The 27292-nt window shown below is 32.5% G+C and overlaps 3 protein-coding genes across 3 annotated transcripts; 2 read left to right on the top strand and 1 right to left on the bottom strand.

The window, feature by feature from the left end:
- Positions 1-1398: 1398 nt before the first annotated feature.
- On the bottom strand, positions 1399-7198 carry LOC126727376 (putative tRNA pseudouridine synthase). The gene is made up of 7 exons (XM_050432992.1): positions 6923-7198; positions 6780-6815; positions 6326-6438; positions 6064-6212; positions 5341-5485; positions 4221-4664; positions 1399-2179 (listed from the first exon to the last, which is right to left on the bottom strand). The coding sequence occupies exons 1-7, from the start codon at positions 7125-7127 to the stop codon at positions 1751-1753; spliced, it is 1521 nt and encodes a 506-aa protein (XP_050288949.1). The 5' UTR covers positions 7128-7198; the 3' UTR covers positions 1399-1750.
- Positions 7199-13983: 6785 nt separating this feature from the next.
- On the top strand, positions 13984-16503 carry LOC126727365 (cationic peroxidase 1-like). Its single transcript, XM_050432981.1, has 4 exons — positions 13984-14241; positions 14982-15173; positions 15336-15501; positions 15879-16503. Exons 1-4 carry the CDS (start codon positions 14029-14031, stop codon positions 16262-16264), a joined length of 957 nt encoding a protein of 318 aa, XP_050288938.1. The 5' UTR covers positions 13984-14028; the 3' UTR covers positions 16265-16503.
- Positions 16504-20069: 3566 nt separating this feature from the next.
- Positions 20070-22796, top strand: LOC126692764 (uncharacterized). Its single transcript, XM_050388551.1, has 5 exons — positions 20070-20187; positions 20851-21095; positions 21210-21434; positions 22416-22508; positions 22608-22796. Exons 1-5 carry the CDS (start codon positions 20070-20072, stop codon positions 22794-22796), a joined length of 870 nt encoding a protein of 289 aa, XP_050244508.1.
- Positions 22797-27292: the final 4496 nt, after the last annotated feature.

Here is a 27292-nt window from a genome sequence, read left to right as displayed (position 1 = left end):
TTTTTTTATGCAATGGTTGAGATTGAAAGTTTCTTTTTTAAACTTCCAAGCTCAACTGTGTATTACTATTGCATCAAGTGCAATATCCCATCAAGTGCAACACCTAGGATATTGCACCTAATCTGAATCCCTGGTAGGAACTAGGAAGACAAATTATGCTTTAGTAATCATAGCTAGGTATTGCACTAGGTGTAATTACACTACATCCACTCACATTAATTTTTACCACTTTTATTTTTTAACTTTAACTTTTTAACTTTTTAAACTTCTTTTAAACTTTTTTTTATGCAATGGTTGAGATTGAAAGTTTCTTTTTTAAACTTTCAATCTCAACTGTGTATTACTATTGCATCAGGTGCAACACTTAGGGTATTACACCTAATTTGAATCCCTAGTAGGAACTACCGAACTAGGAAGACAAATTATGCTTTAGTAATCACAACTAGGTATTGCACCGGGTGCAATTACACTACATCCACTCACATTAATTTTTACCACTTTTATTTTTTAACTTTATCTTTTTAACTTTTTAAACTTCTTTTTAACTTTTTTTTTTTTTTTATGCAATGGTTGAGATTGAAAGTTTCTTTTTTAAACTTTCAATCTCTACCATGTATTATTATTGCATTAGATGCAACACCTAGGGTATTGCACCTGATCTGAATCCCTGGTAAGAACTAGGAAGACAAATTATGTTTTAGTAATCACAGCTAGGTATTGCATCGGGTGCAATTACACTACATCCAGTCACATTAAATTTTACCACTTTTATTTTTTAACTTTAACCTTTTAAACTTCTTTTTAACTTTTTTTTATGCAATGGTTGAGATTAAAAGTTTCTTTTTTAAACTTTCAATCTCAACCGTGTATTAATATTGCATCAAGTGCAACATCTAGGGTATTACACCTTATCTAAATCCCTGGTAAGAACTCGGAAGACAAATTATGCTTTAGTAATCACATAGCATCAACACTAAACCAACATAATAATAATAATAATTATAGAAAAATCATCATAACTGAATGACAAAAAGAAAAGGATCCTGTCAAGGAATATCCGAGAAAAAAGTTGAACCCAGAAATTTTTTTTTTTTTTTTTTTTCACAATCTGAGTTTTTATACATGTAGTGGGCACTGTCACAAGTTCATCTGTAAGACAAGACTGATGACTGAAGGATGATATTCTCTCAAACTTTGTTCAAGTTCTTTTATATGCCATAATTTGCCAGACAACCCTACTCACTACTCAGCTATTTATTGCCATTACTTCCATGTACCTTCTTTATCCTAATACTTCCAAGCTCCAGATAAATCCAATCAGCCAATAAAATTGATACATGGTATCAAATATTCAATCATTAGTGCTAGTTATCCTTTTTAGCTCCAAAAAAAAAAAAAAAAAAAAATCATTAGTGATAGTGTTTCTTCTCATGCAGGTCTGAGAGAAAATTGCCTTGGTCCTTTGACTGATAATACAGCAACAGATCATGTTATGAAGGCACTTTCCTCATTTAGTCAAACATTAAGGGCACATCAGCATTCTGCCGATCATTGAGTTTTGACAAATGACAGAAACAGTCTTCAAGAATTGATGTGGCAACGTTCAAGACATAACGTGTACATATGTATATATAACGAGGATGCTAACTGCTAAAACGTTTTAGCCAAAATCATTTATAAATAAACCAGGTAACAAAATTCTAGTAAAACTAATTTGACAATCAAGTCTTATTAGCAATTTACCTTTGTCTCATTGATTTATCACTGATGCAACATTGCCACTACTCTGAAACTTTTCCTTCCATAATTTCCAAGCTTTCCTGACGTCATTTATTTGTACATCTGGAATGCTTGTATGTTCATCCAATTTTTCAACCCAATCCTTCCAAGGAGAACCCGTAGGGTCCAAGAACTTTGAAACTTCAGGCAACATTACAGATGTGTAGAACTCATCAACCACCTTCAAAATTTCTTCTGATTCAACCATTGTTAGCATTTCAGGCCTCTTCACATCTCCCGGTTTGTTTCTCAGAGTGAAACTGTTTCCCCTCAAAATCAAAACTTCAGATGGGGCAAGTGGTAGAACAATACGTGAGAACTTAGTAAGTGACAATGTTAGAATATCTCTGGGGAGTAAGTTGCGCTTTACTGCAACTGCTGTGCCAATCATTTTGCGGATCTATTAAAATGGATAATAAATAATATTAAAAGACTGGAATGAATTAGTAAAAATAATGGGATCACATAAGCCTTCTTTATTGTAAATTTCTTCACTGGGTACAAGAGAACCAAATCATAGCTATTAACATACTCTAAAGGCCTCATGAATACTCAGAACTTCGAATCCTGTCTGAACTAAAGTACAATCAACTGAATAAAACAAGCAGAGGAAAAAGAATCTGAAACATACAGTCCTCAAACATGTAAATAGGATAGGGAAGGTTTTTACGCAATATCTAACAATTACTGGATGCTGGGATATCACTTAGGCCAGAGAAACCACGCATTACATATTTCTAGAATGGTAATTTACAGAACAGAATGATTCAGTACAGTACATATCAAGCTCACTCATGTGTGTGTGTGTGCGCGCACGTACGTGTGTGTCTGTGAGAGAGAGAGCTATATTATGTCTAGATAGATACAAAGAAAGAAAAACACAAATATTTAAGTAATGAGAATTTCAACATAACATTATTTATTCTATTTTCATACACTTTCATAATAACCAAATTGAGGAAAGAGCTGAAAATTGTAGATTATAGAATCATAGATGGCAAATCAGTGGGAAGAGCAGTGGGCTTGGGCTTGCCCAGTCGAATAGTAATGCAATGGAGATGCTAAAAGGAGGCTCAAAGGCTCTGTCTCTTACCTCTAGATCTCCTCATGATGGATCAGTCAACACATGGAGTCATCAGCAGTGTTGTTAATAGTGGTGGAGGTTAAAAGAAATAATCTGTTCTTTTTTTTTCCCCCCATTATTGGTAAGTTACACTCACCTAGTCAATATTGAACCCATACCCTTGCCATTTACCTTGCAACTAAAAGGAGAGGAAGTGTCATTTGACCTAGAGCCCATTGGCAGGCTACAGAGACAAGATAGACGAATAAGTCAAGGAAGCAAAAGGCTGAATCCCTAGAATGAGAAAAGGAATATATATATATATATATATATATAGAGAGAGAGAGAGAGAGAGAGAGAGAGAGAGAGAATCAAATCTAGTCACTTATATCTGATGAAAAGCAACAGAGAGAGAATATTGAGCCTAACAAACAATCCATTATCCATATTCTTTAGAGGACAAACAAAAGAGATATAATCCATTAGATGAAGAAAATAGTAAGTAAACAAGGATCACATGTTGAAAAATCTTGTGTGTTTTTTTCAAGCTCATTCCAAGTCCTTGGCAAGCATAACTAGCAAGTTTATATCAATAAAGCTTAAGCTTGAATCATTTATCTTCAAGCTTATGTTCATGAACTTGTTTATAAACTGGGGAAAAAAACTGCATGAGCTTGGCTCATCTACAAAATGGAACTTGAAATAAAGCTCGGACTTGGCTCATAACATCTCTAGCCATATCTTTCTTAACAAATAGCAATTGAAATGATAGAACCTACTATAGAGCTTCATTGAGCCAAAGCTTATCAAATCTTCTAAAAAGTAGATGGTGAATGTTGCTCAGCAAAAAGAAGATAGTAGCTGTTGCTTAGGTATCAGTTTAATTCAGATTTCTATTTAAGTGGTATAAATCTTTTGGGCTCTCCCCAATGGAATGATTTGAGTAGGAAAACAATGAATTCTCCACGTATGAGAGAAATTTTGACTTTAAGGTACTGCATGTAAATTAATTACTGAAAAACTCTTGTCCTTAGAAATGGGCAAATCCTCCCTATAGAAGTTACTATCACAAACCCCAAGGGTAGCATAATCAACTAGGGGCCATGCCTCATGAAGCAGAGGTCACTAGTTCGAATTTCCTCTTCCCCTCCCCTTGGGGCAAAAACTCACTTATTATTATTGTATTCTCAATAAAAACTACAACAACAATAACAATAAGTTACTATGACCCTAAATTGCACCCAAATGTAACTAAAGAAAGAATTATGTCTACATTTGTTTGTGCTTCCATATCTAAATTCTTTAAGTGTATCATGTAGAAAAAAATGGCATAGAAAACAAATTAAATATTTTCCATCAGTTATATTGGAAAACTTACTTGATGTAACATGAAAGACTCTCCCCATATGGAAACCTCAATGTAAGCAAATCCAAGTGATTTCTCCAGCTTTCCACAAGAACAGCAAGAGATCTTTCTGAAGTGGGAAGCACTTATCCTGTCCATATCATCAGGTTCATGGAGCCACCTAGCACGAACTAAATTGGTATTGTGACCATTCTTATTCTTATCGCAAGTGTCAGCTAGATTTTCCTGAGAAATACTAGATTCTGAAGAATTTTCGCTCATCTTCTCAACATCTAATGCAATTGCCCCATCAACTACAACATCTTCTTCTCCATCACTTTCCTCAAACTCAGAGGCTGATGCCTCACCAGATGACTTTGCTCTACTAGGAACACTGCCATTTCCAAGTGATCGTTTTGCAGGAAACTGCTTCCTGTACTTGGACCGTATTGTATAATTGTGGAAAGGATGTTCTCCCTATAAAAAAAATACCCAAAAATATAAATTTCAGTCTACAAGTGACCTCTAGAATAATGAAATGGACAGTATTTATGGACCATAAGTAGAAGAAACTATTCTCCATAAAGGCCAGGGCAACAAAGCAAAAAAAAAAAAAAAAAAAAAGAAAAAAGATAGAGAACTAGCCTTCTGTAAGGGGTTCTAAAAGAAGGTTTAAGCAAGTCCTAGATCAACCAAAACCCAATAATAAAGAAGAGAAAGCAATTATATATTATTCCTCCCAATTCATCATAGCTTCTTTTTTGCATCAAAAAGTGTAAACACCATATCAATCATATGAGAAGATGTCAAACTACACCAAAAGCATGCCAGCATGCTTATGAGAAAAATGTAGGGTGAAGAAACTAACTCGAGAGGCTGATCCAGGATTGTGTCGATATGAGGTAATGCAAAATTGAGCATTCCCCCACAAGAAAGCCAAAATGTAGAGAACAAATTTTCGATTTATTTACTTATGAGCTATGTGCACGTAAAACTGCAGAAAACAACTTTAACGGCTGAAAACTGCTGAAAACAACTTTAGTTCATGCAATATTGAAAATTTCATTAGTATGTATCCTTGATAATATTTTACATTACTAGAAGATAATTTTTACATTGCTTAAGGTGAAAAAGAAAGACAAGTTCCCCATACCTCAAAGGAATTTAATATATCCTTGAAGTCCGATATATGATAATCAGCTTCAGCTCCGCCAAAGTAACTTTTGATTCCAATAATTTCAGCAGGAAGGAGATAAGAATACTTCCGAAGATTACACTCCCTTCTAGGATCAAAGCTCCTAAAACATAAAAGCATATCTAAATAAAAAAATTATTAAATAATGGGAGAGCAGCATAGACTTGTGGAATCAGAACTTCATAACAAGAGCCAGTCTACAAGTTACAGACTTTTAAGTAAATTAAAACAGTTAACCTCTTCTGTATTCTTTTCTCAAACCATGAGCAAATGCAATTCTGACAATAAAGCAAACACTTCAAGAGCTTAACAATCATAAGTCAACAATCTGACCTTCATCTAATCATGTAGTATAATAACATTTGAGAAATTTTGTTTATACTAAATGATCTCTCTTTCTGCTGAAGTATGACTCCATGAACCATAATTTAAAGGCAAAATTGTGACAAACGGGAAGATTGAGCCAAAGTAATTTAGGAAGCAAATACAATTAATTACTTAATGAAATAATCTTAACCCAATTCATGTATGCAATAAGTCAAATAAAGTAGCATTTTTCCCCCAAGTAAATGGAGCACATACTTATGTTGCTACTTCATCATCAAGATATCAGACATTATCCATTCTTAACATTAAAGTTCATGGGATTTTCTCTTACGAAGAAAAACGGCAAGGTCTCACCTCTGTGATGGTAAAACGCAAAAGACTTTAATATTTTCAGGAAGATAAGAGTTAATGTGATTCGCAAGATCCAGGCCATGAGGGTCATCTTTCCATGCATTATCAGGGATTTCCATTTTTAATGATATCGTCGTTGCCAAGGAATGCACCTAAAAACATATCAATGACCCCAAAATATCAAATAATTCAGCAACTTCATGTCATCAAAAGCTCAATATCTATCAAACAAACTAATCAAACAGAAACTGAGTTCATAAGTTACTCCTTTATCAGTACGGCTACTTCTGCCCCAAGCAATTTTGTTGAGATTCCCAAAATTACTATCACGGATACCACCGGCCTTAAAGATGGCGGTCTCCAATTCATTTTCAATAGCTACATAATCAAAATTGTAACGCTTTTAGCAAGAACCCCTCCACACACCATCCATGCCGATTAAGGTAGTACATTACACACTATTTGTCCTTAAAGTTTGAGGTTGTTTTCATTTTAGCCCTTCATATTTTATTCCATTTTCATATCAACCCTAATTTCCATTTTCGTCAGTAATCTAACCGTTAAGTGCTATTTCATTAAAAAAAAAAAAAATGCCAATATGAAAACGAAATCAAACATGAAAGGCCAAAATAAAAATAAAAATAACTTAATAAAAAGTACCCAAAAAAGAAGAAGAAGTATATAGAGGAATGAATTAAAAAAGAAAGGAAGAATGTTACTGGATAATGCGTGTTCCTCTATTTGCTTTTGTAGACCTGAAGGTGAAAGAAATATGTATATATAGTAGAAGTAGAAGAAAAAAGATGAAAATGAAATGGGATATATAATAGAATTGTAAAAGGAAAAGAAAAAGGTGACCTACCTCTGTAATCGGTTCCGACATAGCCGATTCGCAGGACGACTTTCTTTTTGCGGAAAGGTTCCCATTTTTTCAATGGTGTTGAGGTTGAGGTTGAGCAGTATGGTGTTGTTAGGGGTAATATTGGGATTCTGAGAAGTGCGAAACTGAAGGTTGGGGTTTTCAGGAGGTTTGGGGAGAGCGGGAAACGAAGGGAAGAGAGGGCCATGTGAGACCAGACACTGATGAGTGTTGAGACTTGGGTGTTTATTAGGAGGATAATACAGTGAGAGAAAATTTAACATTTGGTGCAACTAAGACGGCAATTTTAAAGGTGAGAGGCGCATTAGCTACCCCCATAAATATAATTGTTTGCGAGATATTGGTATAAGGGTAGAAATTTAAGTCTCCAAATATTTTAAAAATATAAATTTCTTTATAGATTACTAATGTAATGAGTAGTTATTGATAAATGAAAATTGATTTAGTGGTTAACCTAAATGAGAATTAGTAAGAATTGACTACAATAATAGCTTGTAAAAATATTGTGAAATAGTTTGTACGTGTAATATTACTCAAATGTTTTACACAAAAACTACAAACTTCTGGGGGTTTTTTTTTTTTTTTTGGCTAAATTAAAATTTGCATTATTTAATTTTGCTTAAAATTTAATTTAGTACTTTAACTTTTATTTTAGTTTTTTCAGTCTTAAATTATAATTTTATTCAATTCAATTTTCCAGTTAGTCTTTATTAGAATTGCACCATTAAGTTTTAATTTTGTTTAATACAAAACTACATCATTTTGTGGGGTCCTCAATAGTTAAAGACTATGGAATGATCATTAACAAAATTGAAAGTTGGAGGACTTAATTGAATGAAAATGAAGTCAAAAGACTAAATTGTATTTTAAGCAAATTTAAAGGGGGAAATTTGTAATTTAGCTCCTTTTTTTTTTAAGCCTAAATGTATGAAATGGGCTTGGCCTTGTTTGGATTGGGTTTACTCTTAAAGTGTCTTCGGTTTGATGGGTTTAAGTGTGGGCAGATATGGATTTGCGGTAGCATTGGATCAGATTGGGCTTTAATCAAACCGGGTTTGAAATCAACTAAACAGACAGAGCTTATTTTGGGACCATACATAGGCTTGGGACTTGGGTTTTTAGTTTAGAGTTAGGCTAGGCTTCAAGCCATGGGCTGAACTGCGTTTTAGGGAATAAATTGGAATAGGCTTTTAGTGTTGAAATAAATTGGGTCTTGAGACTTTAGGTCTTAAGGGATCGGGGTAATCGAGTTTTTGGCTGATATTATGATAATACTAGGTAGCATAGATAGAAGAAATCAATCGTTAAAATGATAATTGATACAAGGGAAGTACAAGATATCAATATTTCTTACAAAGTGGAATCTTTAAAAGGGGTCTATGGAATTATATTGATGCTTTTCTTATTTTGATTCTTATATTAGGAATCAAAATAGGCGTATTAGTAATTGTGTGGTTAAAAAGAGAAATATTCACAAAACTACAACAACATATTGGACCTGAATATTCTGGTCCCTTAGGCTTCGCTTGGGAGTTCATAAGGGAAGGAAATGGAATAGAATTGAATAATAATAAGGGAAGAGAATGGAATGGAATGGAATGGAATGGAATGGAATAATAATAAGGGAATGGAAAGGAATGGAAAGTATTTAAGTAAGGGAAAGGAATGAAAAAGAATGAAATGGAATGGAATTAAGTAATCTTGATTGGATGTTTTAAAATAAAGGAATGAAAATGAATGGAATGTAAGTAATCTTGTTTGCGAGCAACATGGAGGGAATGGAACGGAATCATTTTATGACAATATTACTATTAGACCCTTATTTTTAAATAAAGAGTTGAATATACAGGAGTATTTTGGGAGTTTTAGTAAAAAAATCATTAAATCTAATTCCATTTTCTCCAATTCCTCCTAATTTCGGTGGGAATGAAAATTTGAGGTTTTAAGGGAATAGAGAGGAATGAATGTTCCCTCCTACCTATTCCATTCTTTCCATTAAAACTCCCAAACAAGGGAAATGAAGAATATTTTAAAATGATTCTTTTTATACATTTCTATTCCATTCCATTCCCTCCTCCCAAGCGAAACCTTAGAAGGGCTTGACTATTCTCTCTTAGATTAAAATATACTTTTAATACGTAAAATTTGAAGTTATTTTTATTTTAGGCCTTTATATTTTAAAATTTCATTTTGGCTATTCATAATTTGATTTTGATTTTATATAAGCTATGTCTTTTTTTTTTTTTCTTTTTTCTTTTTTTTTTCTTCTGTTAGTGGCTTGAATGTTAAGTGCCAAATAAGTGACGTCCAATCTAGTCACGTCACCTATATAAAACCAAGCTTCATCAGATTAATTGCGAAAATAAATAGCAATTTCAATATGACAATATGATAACAAAATTAAATATAAATGGTCAAAATGAAAATAGTGAAACGCAAATGATTAAAATGAAAACAATCATAACTTTAAGTGTCAAAAATATACTATGGGTTGGATCAATCAGACTTATCCTTTCCTTTTCTTCCTTCTTTTTTTCTTGTTTAGTGTCAATGTCATGATTGCATGTAGATTGACAGGATGAACCGATGAAGTGATGAACGACAAAACCATCTTATGAAACCAAGGCATGAATAGGGTTTTGCTAATTGGTTTTACTAATGTATACCCTTAAGGTTTACATTAGTAAACCATTTTAGGAAATTTTTCATGGAATGATAAAAAAATTACTAACTTGTTTGACAACTTTTTCAATTTTTCATAATTTTTTTTTCTAAAATAGATGATTAATGTGTGCCTTAAGAGCATACATTAACCAGACCCTTTGTTAATAACGAATTTTATTGATGTGGCAGTGTTGACAATACGTATTTGGACATCGTTGTATGTTTTATTTGAGTCTAGGTTCAAGATGCTTGGGAAGGCCAATTTTTCTTAATGGCAATATTTTTACAAATTATATATGTTTTTATCTGTTTTAACGGTATATGGGGTATAACTTTTCCAATTCTTGAAGAGATAAGTTCAAACTCGTTTCTTGAAGAGGCGAATTTCACAAAAACATTTATCTCGTCTCTTTATAGGATGACTTGATTCAAAACAGGCTATTTCCCAGAAATAACTTTCAAATATTGTCATTTACCATATATATATATATATATATATATAAAGTGGCCTCCTCGTGAATTAATGTAGGCAGCAGGATTTTTGAATATTCCTATTTTATAATCTGAAAAATAAATAGGCATCCAAATTCCCAAATTACTTTAATTAGATTTTTCATAAAATAAGAATAAAACAAACATAAAACTATTCATTTATGGAATTTGGCCAAATTTCTAATAAAAAAAATATAACTATAATTTCATTATATTTAATTTCAATCATTTAGATTTTCCCGCATTACAATTTTATTGATATCTGTATGTTGATGGACATGCATTTAACATGTTTACACATGACCAAACCAAACACCACTTTAAGAGTTGGTGTTAACATACCCAAAAAGTAAAAATAAAAAGATGCCATTCAGCATTTGAAAGTAAAGAGAAGTTAGCAATCAGTCACATCAGAGAGAGAGAGAGGCATATATAATGGATAAAGGACAACTCGGATTTTATTTCTCATAGTTGATCGAGCATGACGTCCAAGATCGAACTTATACTAATCACGCTTATGTTTCTTAATTTTACTTTTGATAATGCCCAATTGTCAAACATGAGCTCTCAAAGGAAGAAAAAGCTTTAACAAATCCATTCAAGCAAAGGCTAATATGAACCTTTTAGACTTTGTAAACGTTTACTTTTCCAGACGTTATTATTTGTTTAAGCAGAATTTTGAAGCTATTGAATATTTTAATCCTATGGGTAGTTGGAAAGTTCTTAAGTTTGGCGGATTTGCAAAATATGGATTCCAAATACAGAATGTTGCAAAGGTTAAAGCAATGAAAGGGTATAAACCTTTGGTTTAGTTGACTAATTAGATTCCTAAGGAAAATATGTTCACACTCTTCACAACTACCCCAAGATTTGTGAAAGCAGCTGCTCTATGCCTTGGTTTTTTCATTTCTATTTTTCTAGTTCCCCCTTGATAACATCAGAATAGAGAGTAATTATTCCGCACTTCAAAAGTAGTATTCCTTTCTCTCGAAGTCTCATGAATTTAACATTCATCATTATTTTATTAAAATTCTCACATTTCATCTATATCAATATCTACTTTTAGGCTTTTATATATATAAAAATATATATAAAAGACGAAAATGTTCGTTATTGTTATAACCTCATCACACGCACTTTGTCTGTATAATGATGCTTTTTTCATAGAAAAAAAAGTGTTTTTATTTTATATATATAATTTTTATTTTAAGAATCTAATTTGTAAGTGGATAAAACAATTTGAAAATCAATAAGAGAAGTTTTCAAAAAAAAAAAAAAACAATAGAAGAATGACCCTATTTTTTAGGCAATATTTTAGTGGGAGTTAGAAGTATATTTTTACCGGATTGTCCTTTAGTTTTGTGTCTACTTAAACATAGGGGTGTATGAGTATTTTTGAACAAAAAAAAAAAAAAAAAATATATATATATATATATATATATATATATGAGGAATCCAAATAAGGAATTTCCTTAAATAGTAGTATAGATAATAAAATTTCTCATATCCCATCTATATCAATATCTAATTTTAGGCTTTTATATATATATATATATATATATAAAGTTAATATCTAATTTTAGGCTTTTATATATATATATATATATATAAAGTAACTTGTACCATGAATGGAATAGTTATTTAAAATGTGATATTCCTTTTTTTTTAATAAGAAAACATCAATATTTTTTTTATTAAAAAAAAGAATTTGAAGTAGTTATCAATAGGCATTTATTATAATTGTGTGTATATGAAATTATTTATTCTACTATTTAAATAAGGAGTAATACTACAGACACAAACTATTTTATAAAATTTTTACAAACTGCTAATGTGACAAATTTTTACTAGTTCTAATATGGGTCCATCACTAATCTCATATTTTTACTTGCAATAACTATTTGGAAAATACTAAAATCACATTAGCAATTTGTAAAAATATTATAAAATAATTTGTATCTGTAGCATTACTCTTAAATAAGTATGATGTTGCAAACTTGCAATATTCTAATAGAGGATAAAAAAGAAGTAAATTTAAAGATTATTTTTGTTGTTGATAATTTGATAGTTATAACAACAAGAAGAGGAATTTGAACTATAGGCATTTCTATTAAAAATACTAGAAAATATCAAACTATCAATTAAAATATAAGACTCTTGGCATTATATAAGGAATCTTGATAGAATTTAAAGTCAATTATATATATATATATATATATATATATATATTAGACTAATGACTTGAAAAACTGCAAGTTTTCAAAAGCTTATGTGTCATTATTAGATGAAATCTTAATAAAATAAAATAAAAAGATGAATTGTACCTAATTAAGAAACCTAATGTATAACACCTATAGAACTGTACCTAAAATTTTCCCATTTTCATTTAGCATTCCACTCAAGAGCATTTATACTAGTGTATTAATTAATTGCCATGTATTTAATGGGATACATGAATTTATTTCTTTGTCTCAATTATTAAAATGTGATGTATTAATTATTTATATATAATGGAATTATGTGATATATATATATATATATATATATATATATATATATTATATTTCGAATTTAACTATATGTGTATTAATTATGAGATTCATGTAGAAAAATCATTACAAATTCATTTTGCCACCATCCCAAAATAAGACCTTGTTTCTCTCAAAAAAAGAAAAAAGACCTTGTTCACCTTATTTATGATAACACACTATTGCTAAACTATGATACATTGGGTTGTTTGGATGATCAAAATTTGAGTATGGATTTGGATTGTGAATTGTTGCGCAGATGTGTACTAAGTTCAGTCTAATATTAAGTGTGTGTTTGACTCCAAATTAAAAAGCCAGCTTATTTTACTATTTAACTTATTTTTGCTATTATTCATGAGTTCCACTGTACTTTTTGATACTATTCATAAGTCCCACTGTACTATTTTAGCTGACTTTTACCTTTATCTACAATATTTTTAGCAAAAAATTTTCAGTTTCAGCAAAATAAGCAGATTCCAAACAAATCCTAAGTGTTTATTTGGTCGATGTGAGCTATTCAACAGATCACAAAGAGTCTTAATTATAACTTAGATTAATCTTGTAGAGTTTAGTCTAATATTGGGTGTTTATTTGGTCAATGTGAGCTATCGATTACAAAGAGTCTTAATTACAACTTGGTTAATCTTGTGGAAGAATAGCAAAAAGTGGTGATAATTAAAAATTGTGTGTATGAGATAACTAAAATCGTGTTTTTAACATAATTTCAGTTAAACTTGTGATTTTAAAACATGATTTTATCATTTTACAATTATAATTGAAATCGTGTTTTTAGCTAAAGTTTATTCGACAATGTATAAATCAGAATGTATAACAATAATTAACGTAATAGAAATATGATAACTTACTTGACTAGTCATTTTATTAACTTTTAATCCTCATATGCTTCAAAACTTGACCTACGATGAGTATACATTGGAGATCCTATTTTTTCATTAAAAAGAAAAAGAAAAAGGTACCTAGTTAGGCCTTAACCCATGTAATGCTTGTGGAGAGTTGGCCGATTGAGGTGGGGTTAGGGGCAGGCATAGTTTTTGTTTTTAACTTTCATTTTATCTCTTTGAATTTTGACCAACGGATTTTAGCTGACCAATTATAAAATAATTATCAAGCCAAGGCATGTATGTCAGGAGTGGAATTTGGATGACATTTTAAAAAATCTTGTTTCTTTGAATGGCTGCGTAGGATAGTATACCTCTTCCCCTTTGTAGAATTTTCATTTTCTAATTTTTTATTTACCTTTGACATAGGACACAAGCAAATTGCAAGGTCCAACGTAACAAAGTGCTGGCTCCTCTATAAATACAGCTACACGCATTATACATTTCCCACAACGAAAGACGAATCACAATTCTCTACTTCTTTGTGGTCTCTCTTCTTTGAAACATGGCCTTATACTCACACTCTAGCATGTTCTGCTTCTTTGCAATTTTGTTAATATTTGGAGATGCCTCTGCGCAATTATCCCCATTTTACTATGCAAAGACTTGCCCAAGAGCCCTCTCTACCATTCAAACTGCAGTGAATAACGCAGTTGTTAAGGAGCATCGCATGGGGGCCTCTTTGCTCCGTCTCCATTTCCATGATTGCTTTGTCAATGCATGTTCTTTCTCCCCTCTATCTCTCTATATCTACAAAAATATACACACTGACCATACATGCACATGCACACACACGAGCACTACGTACGTAGTACAACATACATTTGTATGAGCATACGCAGTTATCATCATCTCTAGTAGCATATGTGAAATTATATACTCTTAAGATTGTTTTTAAGTGTTAAAAGAAAAAGGCGTAGCATAATTTATGATTAGCTTAATGATCAATAACAAATATACATGCAACTTAATTACCTTATCAGTCATAACATTGAGGAACGTCCACGGTTAGTTTAGGTATGTATCAAATACTTTTTGTTATTCAAGTAAAAGACTGCAGCTAAATGAGTCTCTTATACTCCTCTCATTCCTCTAATTACTTAACAAAAGAAAGAAAAAGAAAAAGAAAATATTATCTGCAGCAACCTTAATATATCATGCATGCACTAAAGATATAAATGCGTGCATACAAATACAACCTTATATAATCGGACACATCATATTCCATGATAGTTTATATATATGCGGACCATATTCAAAGCTTGCATGCATAATGCATGTACCGTATTAAGGAGAAATGCATATAGCATTTAAAAAAAAAAAAATCTTGGGGGAATAGGGAATAATAACACTACTCCTGCTTATATATATATATATATATATATATATTTTTTTTTTTCAGTTGATCTTGTCTCACTATTTACTACTATTGATGAATTAATTTTGTGGATTAAGCAGGGATGTGATGCATCAGTTTTATTAGATGACACTTCAAGTTTTACTGGGGAGAAGACAGCCGGCCCAAACGTCGATTCTTTGAGGGGTTTTGAAGTAATTGATACCATTAAGACTTCACTGGAGAGTGCTTGCCCTGGAGTTGTTTCTTGTGCAGATATCCTAGCTGTTGCAGCTCGTGATTCTGTTGCCGCCGTAAGTAATAGTATTAAAAATAAATAGGGGGATGATTATTAATCGTGAGAATTAAGGATTAACACCGTTTTGATACAATTGGTATCCCAGTGCATACAACCTTTTTAAACTAAGAAACTTATCTTATTGTTAGTGTAATAATCTCACTATCCCTTTAAACAGTTAGCTGGGCCTTCATGGACAGTTCAGTTGGGCAGAAGAGACTCGACCACAGCAAGTTTATCAGCTGCAAATAGCGACCTCCCATCTCCTGCAATGGACCTGAAAGACCTTATATCTACCTTCTCGAACAAAGGGTTTAGTACAAAAGAAATGGTAGCCCTCTCAGGTAAAACATAGTAAATTTTTTTAATGAGATTTCTTTTATTGCAATGAGTTTATGAAGCCTAACCATCTAGTTAGTTTGTTGCATACAATTTAATGACTCTTTGTTTTCTTGTGAAAATAGTACTGTACTGTCCATAGTCCTACCAGTTGAATTAGAGTGCTTTTAGGATGGTGACATATGCTGAAAATAAGCATATTACTTTGACTATTTTCTAACTATATCTGAAATTTGCATTTTGTCATCATAAGCATTAAGTCATTCTTGAATCAAATAACAGAACAGTGGAGTCACATCAATAAAAATTTAGTCCTGAGCTTCTTGGAAGTTGAATCAACTAATTCTTATACGTTTTCCTTCTTTGAATTGTTCACAAATAGGATCTCATACAATAGGCCAAGCTAGGTGCTTGATGTTTCGTGGACGTATCTATAACGAGACCACCATAGATTCAGAATTTACAAAATCAACACAATCAAACTGTCCAATCACAGGGGGAGATAGCAGCCTTTCTCCAATAGACGCCACCAGTCCTGTTATCTTTGATAATGCTTATTTCAGGAATTTGGTGAATAGCAAGGGCCTGTTACATTCGGACCAACAGCTCTTCAGTGGCGGCTCCACAGACTCTCAGGTCACCACCTATAGCTCAGGCTTTTCAACTTTCTTCACTGATTTCGCCAATGCCATGGTGAAAATGGGGAACCTTAGCCCTCTCACAGGAAGCAATGGCGAAATTCGTACTAATTGCGGGAAAATCAATTGAACCTTACAACTGAACTAAGTTGTTAATTTATATAGAATATGTGGTTTTCCGTGTTTTGATTCAACCAATCGCTATAATAAAGTGGAGATCAAAACATGTTAAATGAATTCTGTTAATGTAATTTGATTTTATAGTTTCTGTTCTTGAAAAAAGTTTGTATGAATTGTAAAACATGAAGTTTTTTTTTCAATTCTGAAAAAAGAAAGTTATAAATAAATAGTACCTGTTTATCTATTTTAGATACAGAGTAACTCATAAGTACAATTGCAAATTCAACATTCAAGTCAAAACAGAAAGTTTTGTATTGTTGCTCAAACTTAATGTCCTTCAAGTGTTTATGGATCTAAGGAAGACATACTAGCCTTGGTTTTGCACTCAGTAAATATAGTCTTCACAGGCACAGCTCTAGTCTTGTATTCAAGATACTAATCAATGACAAACCATATGCTTAATAAGTTAGGTGTACGCTATTTATTTTTATTTTTATTTTTTGATAGAAGGTGTACGCTACTTTGAATTAGGGGTGTGCATGGGTTGGGTTTGAAAAAAATCCAACCCAACCCAACCCATTTGGATTGCGTTGGATCAGGTTGGAGTCATTGGACCCATGAGTTGGATAATTTTAATTTTTTTAATTGAGTATTAGAACACCAATACAAATAAGAGCAAATTTGTAATCTAATAAACTTGAGCATAGTACCAACCTAATACAAACTATTTTATTAGTGCTTCAAAGTTATTAGGATATCATATAGTTCTATCTCAACTCAGTTAATAAAAAAAAGAGTAAATAATAAAATTATATAATATGTTAGAATTCAAGCACACATACAATCTTCATCGATGGAGGAAATCAAGCAAACCATGAGAGAGAGATGAGAAAACTGTATATGCATATATTGATAAATATCTGAGCTCTACCTTTGTATATTAGGATCAGAGGTGGGAAAACACTAACAATAGTAACTAACTTCTAATCTAGCCAATACAAAATTGACAACTGTCAAAACAGAAATCTAACTAATTCTATATACAAACTACTTGCAGTTTAAGCATATCTATTCTAAACTACTTGTAGCTTAGGTAGTTCTCTTCCATTCTTGACTTGTACACAGTTTAACACTCCTTCTCAAGATGAACTGTATATATTTATCAAGTTCATCTTGGAAAGAAGATCAAAGAACTACTTTTGTCCAAGAGCTTTAGTGAAGAAATCTGTTATTTGATGCCTTGTTGGAATGTGGAAAGTCTTGATAACACCATCTTGAATTTTCTCTCTATTGAAATGGCAATCCACTTCAACATGTTTTGTTCTTTCATTATACACAGGATTGGCAGTAATGTACAAAGCAGCTTTACTGTCACAATACAAGTAGGTAGGTTGTGTATGGTGCACCCCAAAAGTCTTGAACAAAGCAATTAACCACACAATTTCACTAGTCACTATGGCCATAGCCCTATACTCAGATTTAGCTAAGGATCTTGAAACAACTTGCTGGTTTTTACATTTCCAGGCAATTAGAGAATCCCCTAGAAATACACAGAAACCTGAAACAGATCTCCTTGTATCAATGCAAGCTGCCCAGTTAGCATCACAATAAGCTTTCAATTGTAAACTTGAATCTGCAGAAAGGAACAAATCCTATCACTACAAGAAATTTGTACTATTGTGGTAGTTTTTTTGCGGAGGGTGTAAAAACCGCCGCTGTACATAGGGTCTATTGCGGCGTTTTTTGGGACTATCGCTATAGGTATAGTCTTTTGTGGTATCCTACATCGGCAAAACATAAAACCGCTGCAATATATATGTTTTAGCTGCAGTAACTTAGATATAATGGCGCTTTTGAGACCCACCACAATAAATACATCATTTTGCATAGATACTATAGCAATGGTAGAGAAAAACGCCGCAATATGTGAGCTATACGGCATTTGTATGACCACCGCAATAGGGACTCCTTTTCGCGGCGGTTTTTCTTAGTTATAGCGGTGGTCCAACCCACTGCTATAGAACTTCTATGTCCCCACCTCTCCCCAAATCATCCCTTTGTTTTTTTTGGCTTTTCATTTTTGCCAAAAACACTATATCTCTCTATCTCATTCACTTCAGAGACCCAAAATCCCAGCTCTCTCTTTCTTTCTCTCACTCTCCCTTGTAGACCCAAAATCCCACCACCACCACCACCACCACCTTCTCAACAACCCCACCACCACCACAAAACCACGTTGACTCAGTGGCCGCCACCTAGCAACCCCAATCCACCTCGTCGCTGCCACCTCATTTCAATCCACCTTGTGAGTATTTTTTTTTTTTTTTTTTTTTTATCTGATGTGTTATTTGTTTTTGTTGTTGTTTGTTTGGTAATATATTAGGATGTTTTCTAGTCGAAAACCAAATTATTCCTCTGAATTCTTTGATTCTTTAATTTTTGAAATGGGTTATTGATGTTGGGCTTGTTTATTGGGTTGATTGTGTGAAGAAAAGGAAATGCAATTTGAGCCAAACCTGTTCAATTTCTCTCTCTCTCTGGGGAAATTGTGAGATTATCATAATGTTTAGACTATATTGAATCAATCACATAATTTGAGATGAATTGGGAGTGAATGTGCTTATAATCTTCTCAAACTGATATGACATTCAAAAGGTGGAAGCACTCTCCTTCAACTTAGAGCATTATAGCAAATTTATCATCAAATTATAGGGGTTTTTTTAGCTGCAAATTCTATTATGGGTCACTTGTTACTGCTCTATAGTATTCTACAATCTGGCTTGGGCATTGTGTTTTAAATTTATTGTAGAGATCTATGCCATTAACATATTCACCATTAGTTGTCTATTTTCATAGAGATGGCTATCCAATTAGTAGAAAACATGGTCCCTAAATATTTAAGCTATTCCTGAAAGGAAAATAAATTGATTCATTGATTGTAGCAAACATTGATAACTATGGTCCTAGCAATCTATTGGTGTAAGCATGTTTAAACCATTTTCTGAAATATAGAAGCAGCATAGGTAGTAGATTGAAGCTTAAAGTATTTTTGGGTTTGCTTTTAAACAAATCTTTGGAGGACAGAATTTGCAATGTTTTAAAGCAAGAAAAGTTCTTTAAATAAAGTTGTTAACAAGATAGTACCCTATGTTAAGTGGTGCAAGTTGTAAGGAATTCAAATTGTTTTCAAAAAGGATAATGGTTCTTCTATCTCCTTTTTTGAAAGATTTGAGTGCTTGGGTTGGGGTGTATATCTTGTTAATTGGAGGTATGGCTCTTGCTTTAGTTCTTTATGTATAATTAGGTTGAATCTATTTAATTTCAGTAAAATCATCACTTATTGGGAAAGGATTTTTTCAACTCTGCACTTCTAACTATCCATCCATTTTATAATATTCTGTTGGAGATATCATGTTCACTGCTGGCAATTCTTAAGCATCTTCATAATACATATTTTATTAGGGATACTTTATTTCTATTAATCTGTCTATATCACCAAAATTTTCACCCTCATTTCTTTGCATTTCCTTTTCTTCACTTTCTTCAGCTTTAACCAGGTAGCCAATTCCTCACAGTTGCTCGACTTACCCCCACCACTACAAGGTAACAAATATTTTTCCTTGAACTATTTGTTTCACTATATATTTTCTTTACAAAACAGATTTGGTGTTTGATAGTTTTTATTTTATTTTATTATTATTAAATTCTTTTGGTTTTATCTTAAAGGACTAAAATGAGATTTGAGTTTTGAATTTGATTAGCTTGGTTAATAGTTATGATGATACTTGTTTTTATTTTACACTTTGATAGTTGAAATGGCATGGCAAAAAGCAAATTTGCGCACGTGTTCCAAGAGCGTAATCGTGGAAGGAGCTTCTATAGAACATGTGGATCAAGAAATGAACCAAGAAATGCACGAAACTTCTACGCAAGGTATGAGCTTACAACTTGATATCAAATTTGCTATTAATTTGCTTAAATTTTATATTAATATATATATATATAAGCATGGGTTGTCATTGCAAGCTATGCATCATAACCAAAAATTAAATTTTGGAAAATTGTATAGAATTTGGGGAAACAGTTGAAATGTTGGTTAAAATGTGCAAAAAAGTATAGAGAAATTGTTGCTACCCATTTTTTTTTTTAATATTGAATTATTTCATTAAAAACAAGCTAATTTTTAAAAAATAGTTTTTTTTTATTTGAAAAAAAAAAGTCATTTTAAAATCTAATTATCTGAGCTTTTAAGTTTTAAGATAATCTGATTTTCTAATTATATCATCTACATAAATTGTATATTTTGTGTGCAACTTTTTTACTTAAAATTATTTACAGTATAATATTTTAAAAATAAATTATCATGCTAATGCCAAAAACTAGTGACACAACCAAAAAAAAATTCATTTAACACTCTTACTTTTTCTAGTAAAAATTCTAGCATAATATTAAATGCTATCTCTTAGCAAAATACAACTTATAATATATTATTTCGTTTGCCACCTCACTTTCCTCTTCTTTTTTTTTTTTTTTAATTTTTATTTAATTTCATATATATTTACTTACTTTAACGATAAAGTCTCCTTTAAATTTTAGATGTACAGCCACCTGTACGTGCCACTCGTGGGCCAAGCAAGTACTTGGATGTTTGGGATCTTCCCGATGACCAAGTAATTGAGTTGCCGCTAAATAGTGTGCATCAGCCAGTTGATGAAGGGGCGAGGGCTTTCACTGGTTTCTTGGGGACGATTGCGCAGAAACCCCACATGTGCCCAATAAGATATCTGAATTGGAGGGACATGCCAGAAGAACTTAAAGAAGAGTGTTGGTGTCTTATAGAGGTAAACCAGGAACTTATAATATTTGTAATTATGACATTTTAGCATGCTTGTTGCAGTTCTAATTCTAACTCAACTATTTGATTGTAATTTGCTAACTCAACTATTTGATTGTAGCGAAAATATGTCGTCTCTACTAATCCTACAACATATGCGGGTTTGAAGAAATTTACCTTACAAAAAATTGGGAAGGGTTGGAGGGATTACAAGTGTAGGCTGAAAATGGCTCATTACATACCGCATCCAAGAAACAAAGCACGGATGAAGAGCAACCGACCCAAGGGATGCATACCAGAAGATTGTGATGTTCTTGTTAACCATTGGTATATTGAGGATGCAATGGTATGTTCTTTTTAATTTTTAAATTTTTTTTTAAGATGTGCTTAATTTGTGTTTTTGGTTTTCATTATTGCCATGTTGTAAATGTAATGGTTATTTCTGACCAAAGAACATGTTTTACTTTACTAATTGTTGCTTGAAAGTTGTGACTCAACAAAGTTGGTGATCTAAGTTAAGTCATGTATTAACCAATGGCTGAGATAGTCTTATATAATGCTGTTGCTATTGCTTTTGCTATGGGTAGATTTTTAGTTCTTTTGATACATGATTAGGTGCATGATAAGTGTTTTTGTTAAAATAAAATCCTCAAAATTGAAATCCATGATGTGTATGTATTAATTCATTAAATCTTTTGACTTTAAATTCTTATATCTATGAACTGATTGTCATGTTTTTTTTGTTGATACATGAATATTTTCTTGTTTCTCAGCTGTCCATGATTATAATTTTACCTTCTTTTATGTTTTGTTTTGAAAAATAAACTCCAACCCAACTAAGCCCTCATACAACTAGTTGTGTGTTAGTGTGAGCATATATATGATGAAATAGATTTCACTCAAAAGAAATAAAGCAAAGAACAAAAAGTGGAAACTAAAAAAGGAGGACTTTCCTTAATCTAAGAACCCCCTAGATCAATCTACCATTCCATTCAGTCTTGAAGAGAAATTTCTGCCAACTAAGACACAAAGGAGTTAGAAATTTCTAATTAAGGTGTTTTTTTTGTTGGTGTTTTCTAATTTATTATGTTGTTGTTGCTGCTTTTGATGCTTCCTACCTAAATAAGAGGTGGAGGATAGCTTATGGGTTGAATCCCATGTAGGTGTGTGAGTTCTAGTTACCCATATATAACAAGTGTTTTCCTTTTCCTTTTATGTTAGTTTTTATTTTCCCAATCAGAAAGATAATTTTGTCTTGCCTTTTTAGGCTTATCAAAGATTTTTTCTTGCTCTTCTGATGGAATTCTTCGCCTCCATAATTTTGTAGATAGAGTTAGAGAAGAATAGGGACTGTCGTTCTAAACAAGAGGACTTACATACTGTTGGTTTATGCAGCTTTGCTGTGCACACTGCAAAGAAGGTAATAACTATTATGACTAATTTTTAAATGATTTGACTTATTTTAAGTTTATGTAGAACCAATATTAATCACTACATAAATATGCCATTTATATTGCAGGCAAAAGTGGATGGATGTCCTGTAAAGCGTGCAACATTATATTCAATACTACATACTTGTAAAAATGGATCTGCAGTTAATCTTGTAGTGCAAGCAAAAATGGTGAGTAATCCATTTGTGGTTTCATTTTCATTGTCAATCATTGCATTTGCTTCAATAGAGTGGTTTCACAATAACCATACTGTTTAACATGCTTGTTGTAGTTCTAATTCTATGGAGTAAATGCCTGTGAATGACCATAGTTAAGGATATGTATTGTTGCTTCAAAATGTAAAGAAACTACTGAAGTTGGTTATTGTGAAATAATGAACCCAATTAGCTTTTATAAACACTCTAAGAACTTTACAATATTACTAAAGACTAGACATAAGCAGATTCTATCACTAATATCAGCACATATAGTTTTAACTAAGCTTTCATCTCCACAAACTTTACCATAGCTTCCTGTATTCTTTCAATCCATATATGGTATATAAGAGAATTTCATTTCATCAATGACAGATGAAATGAAATTCTATAGAGAGGACATCAAGTATTAATTTAGTTCCTCTCTCATTTTTATTATTAGTATCTTGTATTGCTATAGAGAGGTCAGACTTTGGTTGCATCTTATTGTATTCATTATATTGTGTGTGCTTCTCAATATAATTTTTGTTGTCTTCAATCAAATGATGTTGCTAATTTCTAATTATTTTGTTTTGTTCAAACCCAAATATCAAGATAAAATGAAGGAGTTGTTAGCCTTCGAATCAATTGCAATCATTTGACACAAGTGGTAGTATTGCATGGGCATCGGACGATGTGTTTGCCAAAGTGATGGGTAAGGAGCGCAAAGGTCATATTCATGGGGTAGGATTTGGTCCTAGCCCAAGTGGCCAAAGTAGCAAGAGTGCTCTCATGGACCTTCAAATATGATCAAGTCAATCAAGGGACGACGAAGTTGCACAATTGAAGGCTTCCTTGGTTGAGATGTAGGAGAAATTGTCCTATTTTGATGAAATGAAGGAAAGACTTAGCCAATTCGAAGAGATGGAGCAAAGAATGGCTCACATGCTTCAACAAGTGCAACAAATAACTTCATAATGCAGTTAGGTTGGCATTAATGATTTTGATTTTGGGGTTTCTAATGGTTAATTTGTGTTTTTGGGTTAATTTGTATTCATATAGTAATAAGATTTGTGTTGTGTTTTTTGAGCATTCTTTCTAAGTTACATGATTTATACTTGCCAATTTTAAGGTAATATATAACTTAGTGAAGATTTTGGATTGATTAGCAGTTTGGGCTGTTGAAAAATATCAAAAGTGTGTAATTAAAGGGGTTTGATCCTTTGGGCTGATTAGCACTTTGATTTGCACTTGGAGTCTGATAATGTTGATTAGCACTTGGGTTGATTAGCACTTTGATTAGCATTAGATATTGGATAGTCATTAGTATTGCCTCAGGACTTACTTCTTGGGCATTTATAGCTGAGGTTGTGCCATTGCTAGTGTTGATTTTATTGGCATACTTGCTATACAAGACCATTTCTAGCAGATCTTGGTTTCTAATGTCATTGGTAGAAATTACATCCCTCAAATAATTTATACAATTGGGTTCTTGTATATGCCATTAGTATTGAAATTCTTCTATATTCTAATGTTGAGTTAATTGAGTTAAGTAAAGGTGGAGGATGAGGTCAACCAATGGGATGCTGTGTAATTGGCAATAAAAAAATCACTTTTGTTGGATTATGGATTAAGGATTATATTGAATAACATCTTAAATGGTTGATAAGCAGCTAGTTCTTTATCTACATTAGCTAGGCAACCATTTACTTTGATTTAAAGAAGCATATCAACTGGAAAGGAAGCTTAGCTTTGTCAAGTGCAAAATTTTTCTAGTTGAAACTAAGAGGATCGAGTTGTTGAATTGTTGGGACATGAGTTGATTGTATTAGGCCTATGTTTTAGAAAACCTTTTTTATGAGATGATGGGAATGTCGGCCTCTGGCTTTTGCCTTCTCTTCTTTATTTAAGTATCTGCCACTGTAGACATTTTGTTGTTTCATTTTTCATTTACCAAAAATAAATTTATAAAATATACATCCCTAAGTAAAGTATAAACATAGAATTCAATAAGGTTGTACCCAAGAATGGTCTTTTACTCATAGTATGCTTCACTATAAATGCTTATAATCTTGACATCATGATTTGCAGATTCTTACCGATATTTTGAATTAATCTTGCATTGCAAACGTTTTTAAGTTCTAGTATATGTTATAGATCAATATGAATTGGAGGATCCCAAATTCTCTAAAGGCATTGCTCAAGGGCAACCTTTCAAGCTTTGGACATCATGCAATCCACTTGCATTCGCATTCAGTTTATGGATGCATGGTTATAATTTAAGCAGGGTTTGTTCTTTAGGTTGCATACTATTTTCAAAATCTGAGTTTTGCTTATTTATGTTCTAAGTTTGTGGTTTTTGTTGGACTATGGTTTGGTATGACAAAGCCTAAGTGCAGCTTCCTTATTTTCCATTGATGTTACCGCAGTTAGTGGGTTTTATGTTGATTGGGAACATAGCGGTACTCCTATATGAATTTTTAAGGTGATCAACACATGTTCAAGGGGATGTGGTTTTTCACAACCTAAATTAAATTTAACTTGATTAATATTCCACATGAACAAGATTCATTTCTTCCTTATAGAAATTGAGTTTATACTTTAAGGTGTTTGATAGTTGTATTGTGACTTCCATATTGTAGTTGTAGCCTTTGAAACCCCAAATTTCCCTTGTAATGCTCATGTATTAAGAAATTTTGGATTCCAATATTTGGTATCGTTGTGTCCTAATAAACACCTTTTTTTTTTTTTGGTATGTATGACGTTCCTCCGATCCTACAATCCCCAACTCTCTAAAAATCACCAGCTACATCCCATCAACTAAGCAGCTTATAAATTTTATGTTGGTGTTTGAGGACATTTTGTGTACAAAGAACCACATCTGAACAAACACATTTTTTGCAAGTGTTGAAAAATATTTTGAAACTTTGATTATGGTATTAGTTTAATTTAAGTGTTGAAGGACTTTCTGTGTACAAAGGACCACATCTTTTCTTTTGTTAATTTTATAATGATGGATATAGACAATGTTATGTAGTTAATATAATGTTGTGTACAAAGGACCACATCTTTTCTTTTGTTATGTATTTGATAATTTATTTCTATATTAATATTACGTTAGTTTGGAGACATTTGTGGTGTTGTTAATTAGTTACATTTATGGTATTGTGTTAGTAGAGCTAAAACTATTACAGGTTTTTTGTAACAGGTCTGTTAAAAAAATATATATATATATATAGTGGTTTTAAAACCTAATTAAAAAAAAAAAAAAAAAGAACCTATAGTGGCGGTCAAAAAGCGCCGCTAAAGGTGCATATATTATGATTTAAATGAAGCCTATAGCGGCATTTTTGCCTGCCGCTAAAAGGTTTACACATATAGCGGCGTTTCTCCCTACCGCTAAAAGTGCAATGAGTCCGTTTTAATTAGTTCCCTATAATGGCGCATTTTTCCCATCGCTAAAGGTGGACACCAATAGAGGCGGGCATAACCCGTTGCTAAAAGTCAATTGACACAAATTTTGGTCTCATACGGTAGCATTTTTCTACCCGCTGCAAAAAACCAAAAACGCCACTAAATGGTACATTTATAGCGGCATTTTTTGTTACCACCACAATAGAGCTATTGCGGCACTGCAATGCTAGCGGGTATAATTGCCACAATAGCCCCTGCCGCAATAGGCCAAATGGACCTTTAGCAGTAGTTTTTTGGGCTTTTGCGATGGTTTTGGCCCATCGCAATAGTCTAGTTTTTTTTGTAGTGTATCCTGGTGTCTTCTTCAAGTGCTTAATGATTCTATAAGCTGCTCGTAAGCGAGGAACTTTAGGGGAAATCATAAATTGGCTCAATTTATGTACTGAATAGCATATATCAGTCCTGGTCAAGGTTAAGTAAAGGAGCTTGCTAATTAGTCTTTTATATTGTGAAGAATCTGAAACTGGTTCACCAATATAGTTACTGAATTTTGCAGATTGCTCCATAGGTATGCTTGCAGGTTTACTAGCCAACAAACCTGTATCAGCAAGAATATCCAAGGTATACTTCCTTTGACATAAGGAGATACCTTTTGTAGTTCTAACTGCCTTATGTTTAAGAAAGTAGTTCAATGTGCTAAGGTCCTTAAGTTGAATTTACTATCCAAAAATTGCTTGAAAGAGTTCATTGCATCCACATCATTGCTTGCAATTAATATGTCATCAACATACACCAAAATGATAATAATGGAACCTCCTTTAATTTTGGTGAAGACTGAGTAATCAGATTTGGATTGAACAAACCCATGACTGACAATTGTGGAAGACAGTTTTGTAAACCATTGTCTGCTAGCTTGTTAGGTCTATACAAAGAGCAATCTACAAACCTCCCCCTTGCTGCCAAACCCAGGAGGTGGAAGCATGTAGACTTCTTCATGGAGATCACCATGGAGAAAAGCATTATTGACATCAAGTTGTGTCAAATGCTAACCAGAAACAACAGCAAGAGCAAGCAAAGTCCTGACTATTACAAACTTGACCACAGGAGTAAATGTTTAATAAAAGTCAATTCCCTCAATTTGTGTAAACCCCTTAGCCACCAAACAA

This window comes from Quercus robur, chromosome 1 (assembly GCF_932294415.1).
Source record: "Quercus robur chromosome 1, dhQueRobu3.1, whole genome shotgun sequence".
NCBI classification, from domain to species: Eukaryota; Viridiplantae; Streptophyta; class Magnoliopsida; order Fagales; family Fagaceae; genus Quercus; species Quercus robur.
The sequence above is the reverse complement of the archived record's forward strand: the minus strand, read 5'-3'. Positions and strand labels throughout refer to the sequence as shown.